This window comes from Garra rufa, chromosome 9 (genome assembly GCF_049309525.1).
Source record: "Garra rufa chromosome 9, GarRuf1.0, whole genome shotgun sequence".
NCBI classification, from domain to species: Eukaryota; Metazoa; Chordata; class Actinopteri; order Cypriniformes; family Cyprinidae; genus Garra; species Garra rufa.
Window position 1 is genome coordinate 36590140 of NC_133369.1, and position 14805 is coordinate 36604944.

A 14805-nucleotide genomic window follows, 5' to 3' on the forward strand; every position below is an offset into this window, starting at 1 on the left:
ACTGAAAGAGCTGTGTATAGCCTACAAGGAGTCTAAACACCCCCAGATCCATGAAATCCATGCTGAGAAACTTTTTTAGTGGCTGTGGCATCATGACAAGGATCGGCATATTTACATTATGCAAGGATGGCATCTAGCGTTTCTTGTTTTTGCAGTTTGTAAGCTCTTTCAGTAGCTGTGGACTACTACAAGCCTCATAAACATCAGGGTTAAAGGGGAGAGAACAAAGACACAGGTCTTTGGGAAGTTTTATTCATATACAAGTAGCTTCCCATTTTCCCCCCTCTTCTTATCGCTAGGAAAGCAGTGAAGACTTAAATAGTTTCTCTTGTCTTGTCTTCTCCCTTCGACTGACAACCAAAAGCTGAACAATGTGGCATTGTATCAGCTTTTTCTTTTCAAAGTTCTGTATTCCAAAGTTATGTGCCAATAGCAACAGATAGCGCCAGTAGCTCAGTTAGTGCAACCATTTTACATCATCAAAATAATGGTTCCCAACTAATTTTCAATAAAAGTTGTTAAAGGCAGGTCAATTTGTTGCTAAAAGTTGCTAAATGACGTTGTGACGTCATTAGATGATGATGTCACTGCGTCATTGTGTAAAATACAAATTGAAATTACTCAAATCTCAACAAAGAATATTATTTGAAATATGTTCATTTAGATTTGTTTGTAAAAAAACAACAACAAAAATATATTATTTGTAAAAGCAATACGAACACATTTTTTATAATATTTTTATTTTCAAATACAACATTGAATTATTGAAAATTTACACATTTTTTGAACAATTACATTTTATTTGTTTTAGCAACTCGATTTACATGTGATGTGTGTACTGCTAGGCACTGATTGGTTAAGAGGAAAATGCATGCCTTTTTAGCATTTGAGAAAATTTTTAAAAGTTGCTAAAAGTTGTATTGAAAAATAGCAAAATTTGTTGCTAGGTGGTTTTTGGGGAAAAGTTGCTTGAATAGTCTGAAAGGTTGCTAAATCTAGTAACAAAATTGCTAAGTTGGATTTAAAAAAACAATGTGGATTTAAAAAAAAAAAAAAAAAAAAAATATATATATATATATATATATATATATATATATATATATATATATATAATGTAAATCTTTCATAAGTTTTCTACTACATATTTCAGTAAAATACACAATTTACGTTACATACATATATTTTGTACTGTTCTGTAAAACAAAGCAATAAAAAAGAATCATTCTGGTGAAATGATTCAAAAGATTCGAGTCGTTTGAATGAATCTCCACCACTACCTGGAAGTAATCAAGGTAGCCATGTCGACTCTTGTCGACAGAGGGCGTCGTTTTTCGCTCTCCACTGGCACACGGAAGTAGCCGATGGGGGTGCTGAAAGTGCTGGTAATTTTATCCTCTTTGATGAGGGTTAACATCGCACTGCACCGTTCCTCTTGCCGTTTTCAGGGGATCATGACAATTTTTAACAATGGAATAGCGACCCCTCGTTTGAGCTCAGACGACATTTGATTTTATAATTTTCCATTTGAATAACCCCGCTTCGGAGAAAAAAATGGATCAGGAGTTTGAGAACATTGATTCATCTGGACAGTGGCAAAACCTTTACAATGTAAGTCATACTGTTCTTCTGAATGATTAATTATGAGCCGTTGTTAGGATGAACGCATGGGACAGCTGCTGTGTTCTCCCCTGATAGATTTGTAATGTTTATCTAATAGTCCTATGCAAGTACTCGGGCCGTGAGAACGAACGGGTAAATTCAACTTTGCGTTACAGCGCATGCGCGTAATACCGAGAAATACGGTCCACACAAATTTACTGCCTGCAGCTAAATCTGAAATAATCTTCTTTCGTGAATCATTTCAACTCGGTAAACCTGAACCTGAGTGGAAGTGGGTTTACAATGATTTTAAACTGAATTGGTTTATATGTTTAATTCTTGCCGACAGGCAAAACGAATAAAACCCTTCAGCGAATTGTCAAGTGTTAAAATAACTTGTTTACACTGAGTAAATGCCAGAATGTGAAGTGCATGAGTGGTCATGTCACAGTGCGGTGCATTAGAGCAGCTTCCTGTGAGCACGTGGGCTGTGTCTCAACACCTTGTGAGCTGTCTACCCAGACAGCATGTCAAGACATAACGGATTCATGTTAGTTGTTTTAGGCAGCATATGCGTTACAAGTCCTATCACACTAAATCCCTTCTGATATCTGCCGGCTTCTAAACCCAATGTGTGCATCTAAGATACTCAAAAATGCCGTCAAGTTAGGGAGCTCGCTAGGTTTTGACACACCTCCATGCACTGATATGGTTTCTGAGAACTGACGAGCACTTCCCAAGAACTGAAGAACCGAAGCTGTCAGTTCTCTATAACTCAGCCAGATAGTCCTACATGCCCAACCCCCCTTATTTTAGCTGGATATACTTATTCTGACCTTTTTTTTAGATTTTTATAACACTTCCTCTTTTTTTTGTGCCATTTTAAAAATAAAGTTAACATACAGGTTTTACAGGTCATGTAATATATGAGAACGGAGTGTTTTTTAAGGCTTTTCACACTGCATGTTTGTTATTTTGTAATCACTTTCTAGGAAATCCGTAACCAGTCTCAGGAGTGCCCCTACAAAGTGGCAAAGTTCCCAGAAAATCGCAATAGGAATAGATATAGAGATGTCAGCCCCTGTAAGTTCCTTCTATGTAAACCATTTTAACAATGTTTCACTCATTTTGTAGCCTTGCTCTTAAAAGGTGTATCATTATTTAGCCAGAATCATGTTGTTTCACATCTGTGTGGCTTTTTTTTTTTTTTGTTGTCTGTAAACTGAAATAGGAGATGTAATTGCCTCAGAATAACAGCCTTAGTCACCATTTACTCTCAAAAAATGTAGTGAAAGTCAATAGTGACCTAATGTGTTTACTGGAGTAAAGAGTCATACAGATTTAAATTACAATGATATCAGAAGTTTCTTTTTTTTTAATTAAAAACTCTGTGAATGGCAAAATGTATGTGTTTCGGCTCTCTCTGAATAACTTGCATTTTTGTGTTAAGATGATCACAGTCGGGTGAGATTAGAAAATTCAGAGAATGACTACATAAATGCGAGCTTAATTACCATAGAGGAGGCCCAGAGAAGGTACATATTGACACAGGTATGGCAGTAATGGAAAAAGTAAGTCTACTGTTTGCATTTAGCTAACTTACACTTATGTCTGATGTGAACGAAATACACATTTGCATGTGGTTTTTATATACAAACCAATTTCCCCTGTTTTTGTGTTTAGTATCATGAAACCTGTCTTTTTAACAGCCTTTTGTAGAGCAAAGAAGAATGTCTCAGATTGTAATTTAATGTAATGTACATTTCTTTTGCACTGAGCAGCTTGTTTGTGTATTCTCTAATGTAATTGCAGATACATTTTTCTTTCTGCAGGGCCCACTGAGGAACACTTGTGGTCACTTCTGGCAAATGATTTGGGAACAACGTTGCAAAGCAGTTATTATGCTTAACAGAGTTATAGAGAAAGGCTCGGTGAGTGAACACAAACAACGTTTGTTCTTTGCCTTGCTTTGTTTTTACATTTACGTAACATTTCTTTTAAAAGAAAGAAACTGTTTTACTTCACAAAAAAAACTTTATTTTCAGCAAAGGATCCTGAAAAAATGTATTATAGCTTCCACAAAAGCACTGATATAATAATAAGCAATATTTCTTTATCTCTGCACCAAATCAGCATGTTAGAATTATTTCTGAAAATTCAGCTTTGCCATCAGAGGAATAAAGTTAATTTTAAAATGTATAAAATATAGAACAGTTGTTATATTATTATAAGTGTAGTAATATTTCACAATATTACTATTTTAAATGGTATAATAAATGCTGACCACTTTTTTGAATGTTAGTGTATATCTTACCAATTGTTGTTTTAAATAATTGTCTTGAGGGTTTTTTCATTATTTTTTGTCATTATTACGTATTATGTTGATACAGTACCAGTCAAAAGTTTTTTTTGTTTTTAAAGAATTCTCTTTGCTCACTAAGCCTGCATTTGTTTAATCCCAAATACAGCAAAAGCACGATTTTTTCAAATAACTGCTTTCTATTTGAATATATTTTTAAAAATATAATTTATTCCTGTGATCAAAGCTAAATTTTCAGCATCATTACTCCAGTCTTCAGTGTCACATGACCCTTTGGAAATCATTCTAATATGCTGATTTGCTGTTCAAGAAACATTTTTTGTATTATTTTTAATATTATAAAGCTTGATTTTTAGCATCATTAGAACAGCATTTATCCGAAATAAAAAGATTTTGTAACATTATACATTATATCATTCAAAAGCTTGGAGTCAGTTTAATTTTTTATATTTTTTGGGAAAGAAAGGATGCTTTAAATTTATCAAAAGTGATGATAAAAACATTTATAATGTTACAAAAGATTTCTATTTCAGATAAATGCTGTTCTAATGATGCTAAAAATTCAGCTTTAAAATCACAGGAATAAATTACATTTGAAAATATTTTCAAATAGAAACCAGTTATTTTATATAGTAGAAATATAAAACATTTTTTACTGTTTTTGCTGTGCTTTAGGGCAAATAAATGCAGGCTTGGTGAGCAGAAGAGACTTCTTCAAAAAACATTAAAAATCTTACTGTTCAAAAACTTAGTAATAGGAATGAGATTTAGCTTGCTTAGTTTGAAAAAAAAAAAAAACCCTTTTGAAATGTTTTTTGCTTTTTTTGTTCAACCTGAACAGGAGAAATGTGCGCAGTACTGGCCATCAAAGGAGGAGCGAGACATGGATTTCAGTGACACTGAGTTTATGGTGACTCTGGAGCTTGAGGATGTCAAACCAAATTACACAATCAGACTATTAGAACTTAAAAATTGCAAGGTGAATGTGATGTTAAATTATTACATCACTGAATATATCTCTAAACAACACATGAAAAATAAAATCTGTCCTGTAATAATCTGTCCTCTATTTTTAGACTGAAGAAACCAGAGAGATCTATCATTTTCATTACACAACGTGGCCTGATTTTGGCGTGCCAGAGTCCCCAGAATCATTCCTCAACTTCCTTTTTAAAGTTCGAGAGTCTGGCTCATTAGGGCCAGAGAACGGCCCTGCGGTGGTTCACTGCAGTGCAGGAATAGGGAGGTCTGGGACTTTCTCATTGGTTGACACCTGCCTTGTATTGGTAAGACTGCAGTTACAAAATCTTAAATAATTCATCATTTAGTACATTCATTATGTCAGACTGTAATGATTTTTTGAACCTGGGCCAGAGGTTTTCTATTATCAGGTACAATATAATATACTGTGGAACTGACATTTTAATGTCGTATTTGTAGATGGACAAGAGGAAAGACCCTTCGTCTGTGGACATACAAAAGGTTTTGTTAGATATGAGAGAGTATCGAATGGGCCTTATCCAAACACCAGATCAGCTTCGATTTTCATATATGGCAGTCATGGAGGGAGCAAAGAGCATCCTGGGAGACTCGTTTCTACAGGTATCAAGCATGTTGCGACTGCATTATTACATTTGATTTTAAATAGTTTATTAATAACCAGTGTTGCATTAAAAAAAATTGCATTTATTTGCATTATACTGTGCTATTCCTAAAAAGTATATCACTGTTCAAAATGTTGGGGTCTTATGTAAGTACTTTTAATAAATTACAAGAAAAGACTTTTGTTTTAAATTAAATGGTTTTTTTTTAACAAACATATGCAACCTTAGTGAGATTTATTCAAAAACATGAAAAACCCAAACTTTTGAATGGCAGTGTACATGTCACTACCAGTTAAAAGTTTTTGAACAGTAAGATTTTAATGTTTTGTAAAGAAGTTTTAAAGACAATTTGATCTGAAATACAGCAAATACAGTACAATTTGGAAATATTTTTATTATTTAAAATAACTGTTTTCTATTTGAGTGTGTTTTAAAATATAATTTATTCCTGTGATTTCAAAGCTGAATTTTTAGCATAATCACTCCAATCACATGATCATTCAGAAATCATTCTAAAAGTCTGATTTGCTGCTTAAAAAAACATTTATTATTATTATTATTATGTTGAAAACAGCTGAGTAGAATTTTTTTGAGGTTTCTTAACAGAAAAGAAGAAAGTAAGTTTAGAAGAAAAACATTTTATCTGAAATAGAAAACTTTTGTAACATTATAAATGTCTTTATCATCATTTTTGATCAATTTAAAGCATCCTTGCTAAATAAAAGTATTAATTTTAATAAAAAAAAAAAAAAAAAAAAAAATATATATATATATATATATATATATATATATATATATATATAATGTATATATAGATATGCAGGTTGAGGGGGAGGTTCCAGACAAAGAGCGACCCAAGGGATGTACCATCATACCACTACAGAGAAGTTAAACTCTGTACAGAAACCCCCGTGAGCCACTGCCTTGTGGTTAGCTCCAGGGGAAGCAAAGGCTAAGGGAGTAAACCCCAACAGAAAATCAGGAGTGGAGCCCCTCAGGCGGATGGTGAGGGAATATGTCACCGTCCGGCAACTCCTGCAGCTGCGCTGACACTGACTGTATTGGCTCGCCTTTCTGCCAGATCCTGCCAGCAAAGCCGAGAGGGGGGTCCTGACGTCTGGGCAACCCAGGATCTCCATATCATCAGCCCAGGCCTGCACCTGGAGAGGTAACTCCAGCTGCACTGTTCCAGTGCAGAAACAACACGGGGAGCAGCAGTCTACCAGTAATAAGTCATGGCTCATTTGGCGTCGAGCCGGGCGCTAGGGGTTGCTCCCGACGGTGGGAGGAATCATCGTGTTCCATTGGGTCGTTACCGCCCGCCTCAACCCGGGCAGCCCCCGGGCAGTTAGGTACTACCCCGCCACAACCTGCTTGCTTCATCGGGTGCATGGAGCTTAGACAAAATCGACAGGCAGGTTGTAAATCCCAGCACCAGGAAATAATCAAAAGACCAAAAAGCCACCAGCCCTGCGGCTGGCAACCTGGAACGTCAGAACATTGTGCCCTGGCCTCTGTGACGACCTTCAGCAAGTTGACGATGCTAGAAAAACAGCTATCATCAACCACGAGCTGTTAAGGCTCAACATCGACATTGCCGCCCTTCAAGAGACACGTCTTCCATCCAGTGGAAGTCTGAAGGAGAGAGATTACACTTTCTTCTGGCAAGGACTGGAGCAAGACAAGCGCCGACTTTATGGGGTCGGCTTTGCAGTGCGAAATTCCCTCTTGCCATCAGTAGAACCTCCTTCTCAGGGGACTGAGCGTATCCTCTCCCTCCGTCTCACAACCTCCTCAGGACCCATGTACATCTTTAGCGTCTACGCCCCCACACTATGCTCCACAGCTGAGGATAAAGATGCTTTCTATTATGAACTCGATGCTAAAATTGCAGAGATCCCACTAAAAGACCACCTGCTCATGCTCGGGGACTTCAATGCCCGGGTGGGTGCTGACTACACCTCCTGGCCACACTGCATTGGACACTTTGGTGTTGGCAAGCTCAATGAGAACGGACAGCGACTACTTGAGCTATGCTCTTACCACAACTTGTGCATCACCAACACCTTCTTCCCCACCAAGCCCCATCATAGAGTGTCTTGGAGACACCCCAGATCCAAACACTGGCACCAGCTTGACCTCATTGTTACTCGGAGACCCATGCTCAAGCACGTGCTCGTCACTCGCACGTATCACAGTGCTGACTGCGACACGGACCATTCTCTGGTCAGCAGTAAGGTGCGCCTTCAACCTAGACGAACCCATCGCTCGAAGCAGAAGGGCCGCCCTCGCATCAACACGGCAAGAACATCAGTGCCAGAGCTGCGGGAACGCTTCACCAGGGCCATTGATGGGGCACTGGAGGACTGCCCTGTAGACGGTGTTATGACACAATGGGAGTACATCCGTGACACCGTGTACAAGGTTGCTTCAGACACCTTCGGGAAGAAAGTGAAGAAGAGTGAAGATTGGTTTGAGGCAGGGATCGAGGTGTTGGAGCCTGCCATCACTGCAAAACGTGCCACTCTCCTTGAGCACAAGAGACAGCCTTCTGCAAGAACAATGGCTGCCTTTAGAGAAGCACGTAACAACGCCAAGAGGATTGCCCGAAAGTGTGCGAACGACTACTGGCTGAAGCTGTGCAGCAATATTCAGACTTCGGCAGACTGTGGTAACATTCGAGCCATGTATGAGGGCATGAAGAAAGCGTTTGGTCCCAACGCCATCAAGACTGCTCCCCTAAAATCCACTTCCGGGGAGATCATCACAGATCGCAGCAAGCAGATGGAGAGATGGGCTGAGCACTACCAGGAACTGTACTCAAGAGAGAACATTGTTACTGACACAGCCATTAGAAATACCACGCCTCTGCCCACCATGGAGGAGCTTGACTCGCCACCCACCATCGAGGAACTCGGGAAGGCCATCGACTCACTTGCCTGCGGGAAAGCACCAGGCAGTGACGGAATTCCACCAGAGATCATTAAGGCAGGAAGAGCGAGCTCTCTTCTCGGCCACCTCCACAACCTCCTGCTCAAATGCTGGGAAGGGGGCATCCTACCCCAAGACATGCGAGACGCTAAGATTGTCACGCTTTATAAGAACAAGGGCGATCGCAGTGACTGCAATAACTATCGTGGGATCTCCCTCCTCAGTGTTGTGGGGAAAGCCTTTGCACGTGTCGTCCTTAACCGCCTACAACTGCTCGCCGATCGTGTGTATCCGGAGTCGCAATGTGGTTTCCGAGCAAAACGGTCAACAATTGACATGGTGTTCTCCCTTAGGCAGCTACAGGAGAAGTGCCGTGAGCAGAGACGTCCCCTGTTTCTCGCCTTTATAGATCTGACCAAGGCGTTCGATTTGGTCAGTCGGACTGGCCTTTTCACTCTCCTACACAAGATTGGATGCCCCCCCAAGCTCCTGAAGCTGATTATATCATTTCATGAAAACGTGGCGGGCACAGTCCAGTATGGCGAGTCATCATCAGACCCTTTCCCAATCAGGTGCGGTGTGAAGCAAGGGTGTGTCCTGGCGCCAACACTCTTCGGCATGTTCTTCTCCCTGCTCCTGCGCTATGCCTTCTGCAACTCTGAAGACGGGATCTTCCTCCACACTAGGAGCGATGGGAACCTCTTCAACCTCGCCCGCCTCAGAGCAAAGACTAAGGTCCGCAGGGTACTCATACGGGAGATGCTGTTTGCAGATGATGCTGCTCTTGCTGCACACACTGAGGGTGCCCTCCAGCGACTCATCACTTGCCTTGCAGATGCATGCACAGAGTTTGGCCTTACCATCAGCCTCAAGAAAACCAACATATTGGTTCAAGATGTCAGCACCACTCCTGCAATCACTATCGGCGACCACACCCTGGAGGTAGTGGAAAAATTCACCTACCTTGGTTCCACCATCTGCAGCAACCTATCCCTGGATGTCGAGCTCAATATAAGGATAGGCAAAGCAGCAACCGCCATGGCTCGACTAGCAAAGAGGGCTTGGGACAACACTTTGCTGACACTCAAAACAAAACTGAAGGTGTACCAAGCATGTGTCTTGAGCACCCTCCTCTATGGCAGTGAAGCTTGGACTTTATATTCTCGCCAAGAGCAAAGACTGAATGCCTTTCATATGCGCTGCCTCAGGCGACTCCTGAGCATTACATGGCAGGACCATATCACAAACAGAGCCATTCTGTCTCAGGCAGGTATGCCAAGTATGTTCACCATCCTCACACAGAGGCGACTGCGCTGGCTTGGCCACCTGTGCAGGATGGATGACGGTCGCATCCCAAAGGACGTTCTGTATGGGGAGCTTGCCACAGGAACACGACCAACTGGACGGCCAATTCTGCGCTACAAGGACGCTTGCAAGCGTGATTTGAAAGCGTGCAGAATCTGCCCAGCTGGTTTGGAAGCAGTGACATCGGACCGCGAGAATTGGCGATCCACCGTCAAGACTGGTGTCCTTTTAGCCGAGGAAAAAAGAGAAATGCAGTGGGAGGAGAAGAGGACCCGCCGGCAGCAAAGCGTTCAGCCTGCCCCCACTGACTCCACCACTGCTTACACCTGCAGCAAGTGCCAGCGGTGCTGTCGCTCCCGTATCGGACTCTACAGCCATAGCAGAGTCTGCAACCAAACCACAGACTGACCTGGGTGCAGATTCCAAACCATTGTCTCTCGAGACAGAAGGATGCCAACAACAAAAATATATAGATATAGATATAGAGATATATAGATAGATATATTCATAATAATAATAATTTTTTTCTTGAACAGCAAATCAGCATATTAGAATGATTTCTGAAGGATCATGCGACACTGAAGACTGGAGTAATGATGCTAAAAAAATTAAGCTTTGATCACAGGAATAAATTACATTTTAAAATATATTCAAATAGAAAACAGTTATTTTAAATAGTAAAAATATTCCATAATATCACTGTTTTAGCTGTTTTTTGAAGCAAATAAATGCAGGCTTGGTGAGCAGAAGAGAACTCTTTAAAAAAACATTAAAAATATTACTGTTCAAAAACTTTTGACTAGTGAAGTGTATATATATACTTTTAGTCAGCAAGGACAATAGAGATATTTATAAAGAATTTTGAACTTTTTAATAAATTAAATATAAATAAATAAATGTATTAAATTACTTATTTTAAAACAGAAGCCATTTTTTAAAAATTATATATATTTTTTATCAAACATTTGCAGGCTTACTAATTCAAAAACATGAAATTTGAATAGCAATGTTCATAAATGGGTTACATATTTACCTTACCAAATAAAATATTTTTTTTTTTAATTTGTGCTTTCCAATATATGTAAATAGTTGATGTGTAACATGTTGATAAACATAAAAAGAAAAAAGAAAACACAGGACATGTCAGCTTCCCAAAAGTATTGCATGTACTGTGTATTTGTCTCTAACCCTTAACCTTTTGCGTTGACAGCAGAAGCAGCCAAATGAATGGCAGGAGCCAGAATCTTATTTGGTTTCATCTTCTCAGAGCTGCATCTTGAATTCAGAGAAACTCAACGGACAGTCTGACTCTTGTACAGAGTCACATGATCCAGGAAGAGACAGAGACGGCCTACATTCACCAAAGGAAGAGCATGCAGAGTTAAAAACATTAAGGTAAGAAAAAGAAAAAAAGAACTTACTAACTAAAGTAAACTGTGACATGTTATATCCAAAAATTCTTCATACTTCCACATTTGGGACCAAAAATGATTCAGACACTTTGACCTGACCATGTTTTTTTACCTTTATAATCATTGAAAAACTGAAAATTGCAAATCAATTTTCCATATTGATAATAATACATGTTTCTTGAGCACCAAATCAGTATAATAGAATTGATTTCTGAATTATCACGTGACACTGAGGAAAATGCAGCTTTGCATTCACAGGAATAAATTGCGTTTTTAAATACATTAAATAGGAAACAGTTATTTTAAACTGTAACTAGATAAAAAAGCTAGTCAAGACGAATTTTAAGTTTTAAGTTTTTTAGAGTTTTAGAAATGTTATGGTTTTCAGTCCGAAAAAGATTGAAGTTTAAAGTAGTTTTAAAGGAACACTCCACTTATTTTGGAAATAGGCTCATTCTCCAACTCCCCTCGAGTTAATAAGTTGAGTTTTACCGTTTTGAAATCCATTCAGCCGTTTTCCTGTTCTGGCGATATCACTTTTAGCATAGCTTAGCATAGATCATTGAATCCTATTAGACCAGCAGCATCACGTTTAAAAATGACCAATGAGTTTCGATATTTGTCCTATTTAAAACTTGACTCTTCTGTAGTTATATCGTGTACTAAGACCGGTGGAAATGCAAAGCTTCAATTTTCTAGGCTGATAAGATTAGGAACTACACTCCCATTCCGGCGTAATAGTCAAGGAAGTTTGCTGGCGTAATAAGGCCGAAACAGGAGCAGTAATACCACGCAGCACATGTGCAAATGCTAAACTAGCTGGGAACTCATTTCTGATAATACTCCGCCTGCTTCGGCCAAATTACGGCAGCAAACTTCCTGGACTATTACGCTGAAATGGGAGTGTAGTTCCTAATCTTATCAGCCTAGAAACTCGCATCTTTACATTTTCCACCAGTCTTAGTACACGATAGAACTGCAGAAGAGTCAAGTTTTAAATACAACGAATATCGAAACTCATTGGTCATTTTTGAACGCAATGCTATTGGTCTAATAGGATTCAATGATCTATGCTAAGCTATGCTAAAAGTGATATCGCCAGAACAGGAGAACGGCTGAATGGATTTCAAAACGGTAAAAATCAACTTATTAACTCGGGGGGAGCTGGAGAATGAGCCTATTTCCAAAAAAAGTGGAGTGTTCCTTTAAAGCCTAAAGCTTGAATGTTTTGAGGGCAATACAGTCTGTCGGATACAGTCTGTAGCATGTTTTAGCATGTTGCTAACATGTTTCTAACTTATTTAACAGGTAGCTAGCATGATTAGCAAGTTACTAGCATGTTGCTAACATGTTTCTAACATGATTATCATGTTTCTAGCATCTTTGTGACATGATTTACATTTCAATAGCATGTTGCTAGCATGTTGTTAGCATCATTAACTTGTTTCTAGCATGATTAGCAAGACACTAGCATGTTTCTATTATGATTAGCATGTCGTTAACATGTTTCTACCATGTTTCAAACATGATTAGCATGTTAATAAAGTGTAGCTACCATGATTAGAATGTTGCTAGTATCTTAGCACTACTAGCATGATTAGCTAATTACTAGCATGATTGACATGTTGTTAGCATGTTTTAACATGATTAGCATGTTGTTAGCATTTTTCTAGCATGTTTGTAACATGATTAGCATGTTATTAACGTGTAGCTAGCATGATTAGAATGTTGATAGCATGATGTTAGCACTACTAACGTGCTTAGCTAATTACTAGCATTATTGACATGTTGTTAACATGTTTCTAACATGATTAGCATGTTTCTAGCATGTTTGTAACATGATTAACATGTCAATAGTGTGTTGTTAGCATTGTTGTTAACAAGGCACTAGCATGTTTCTAGCATGATTAACATGTTATTAACGTGTAGCTAGCATGATTAGAATGTCGCTAGCATGATGTTAGCATAATTAGCAAGTTACTAGCATGATTAACATGTTAACATGTTTCTAGCCTGATTAGCATGTTAGCATGTTTCTTGCATGATTAGCATGTTTCTAACATGATTAACATGTTAATAGCATGTAGCTACCATGATTAGAATGTTGCTAGCATGATCAGGGATGTGATTTTTCCGGATTAATCCGGAATTCCGGATTTTTCGACCTGAAAATGTGACCTATGTCACGTATTTGCGACCGTTCGCAAATGGCGGATGGCGAAGTATGATTCCGGACCGCAAGATGCGTCCATGCGGACCGTGAAAGCTTTTGACATAATAATAATAAAAAAAATGCCAAACGCTATTTCTAATAAATACATTTATATCAAGCACACTAGGGTCAGCGTTTGGGTGCAATCTTCCGTGCAGTGAGGAGAGAAAAGATCGGCAGACAGATGTAGCTTTCAGTGAGTGAAAAACGTTGATGGAAAATGCATTATTTTGGGGTTACGTCGCAAAATATTGTAAATATATCTTTTTATACTGTATTTTTATACATATTTATATTTTAAACCACGACGGTGAGCCAATGGATATCACACAAGCCACGTGAAAACTGCATATATTAAAGTGAAAGTAAAAACAGCGCTTTCAGCATCTAATGTGCACATTCTCTAAGAGACAATGATAGACGAATATACTTCATATGCTGATATTAATTTACTTCCCTAATATTTCTCTTCTGCAAAATAAAAAGAAACGTATTTTGTGTAGGCTAAGGGTTTTTGAAAGTCAGTTCTTGAAATAAAGCTCTTCATATTTATTGATGACTGTAGTGTTATTAGGGGTTAAGAAAGACTAATTATTTCAGGTGGTCTTAAATGTGGGGACTAAAAGGCAAGAATTGCGATGGAACTTTATAAGGTTATCCATTGAATAAATATGAGCGCTGCGCGTTTCAAAGTCAGCTGCGGCGCTGCTTTGTGTATCATTCTGATAGCGCCTCCTGCTGGAAGAGAATGATCTGACATTTTTTATCAGCTCGAACGTCTACTGTTGTCAAAAAGACCAATGTAAACAAATCAGTCAATGGTTTTAAGCACCAAACACGTAGAGTTGTAAATGTTATCTGATGGATCGACAAGATCATGTGTTATACAAATTTAAACAATTAAGGCAATAAAATATATGTTAATTAATATAATACTTGATTGACAATAATTGTTTAAATTAATATAAGAATTGATACTGTTGACTTTTGAAGGCTGGAATGTGAATTTTATAATTTGAGAAATCTTTTTTGTTTTGGGAAATCTGCATCTCAATTGTAAATCATGCTTTTTACAGTCATTTTAATAATTTATTTATTTATTAATTAAATTTTGTTCAGGTCTTTAAAAAAGTATTTAAATGTGTAGAATTTAAGATTAAATATGCTGCAGATACCCTGGTCTCGCGAAAAAAAAAAAAAAACATAAATAGTTTTTTATATATAATTGTCTGGACCTCGAGCCGTTTTAGTTGAAGACCCCTGGATTAGATGATCGATTTTGAGTGATTTTCTACTATGGCAGGATGTTTAAGCTGCATTGTTCAAAACCTTTCTTTTTAGTAAACTCTGTGTACACGAACAATGTTCTCAATGCTCGAGTTCATGTGTAGAGACCGAGGCGATACTTCGAGCAAAGTGTCA

At 38.3% G+C, this 14805-nt stretch overlaps 1 protein-coding gene across 1 annotated transcript in view; it reads left to right on the plus strand.

The window, feature by feature from the left end:
- The first annotated feature begins 1355 nt into the window (after positions 1–1355).
- ptpn2a (protein tyrosine phosphatase non-receptor type 2a) overlaps positions 1356–14805 on the plus strand; it is a 15308-nt gene continuing 1858 nt past the window's right edge. The window contains 8 exon segments of the mRNA XM_073846969.1: positions 1356–1608; positions 2592–2682; positions 3050–3150; positions 3432–3530; positions 4761–4898; positions 4996–5205; positions 5360–5521; positions 10970–11154. Coding sequence (XP_073703070.1) covers positions 1552–1608; positions 2592–2682; positions 3050–3150; positions 3432–3530; positions 4761–4898; positions 4996–5205; positions 5360–5521; positions 10970–11154 — 1043 coding nt within the window. The 5' untranslated portion in view covers positions 1356–1551.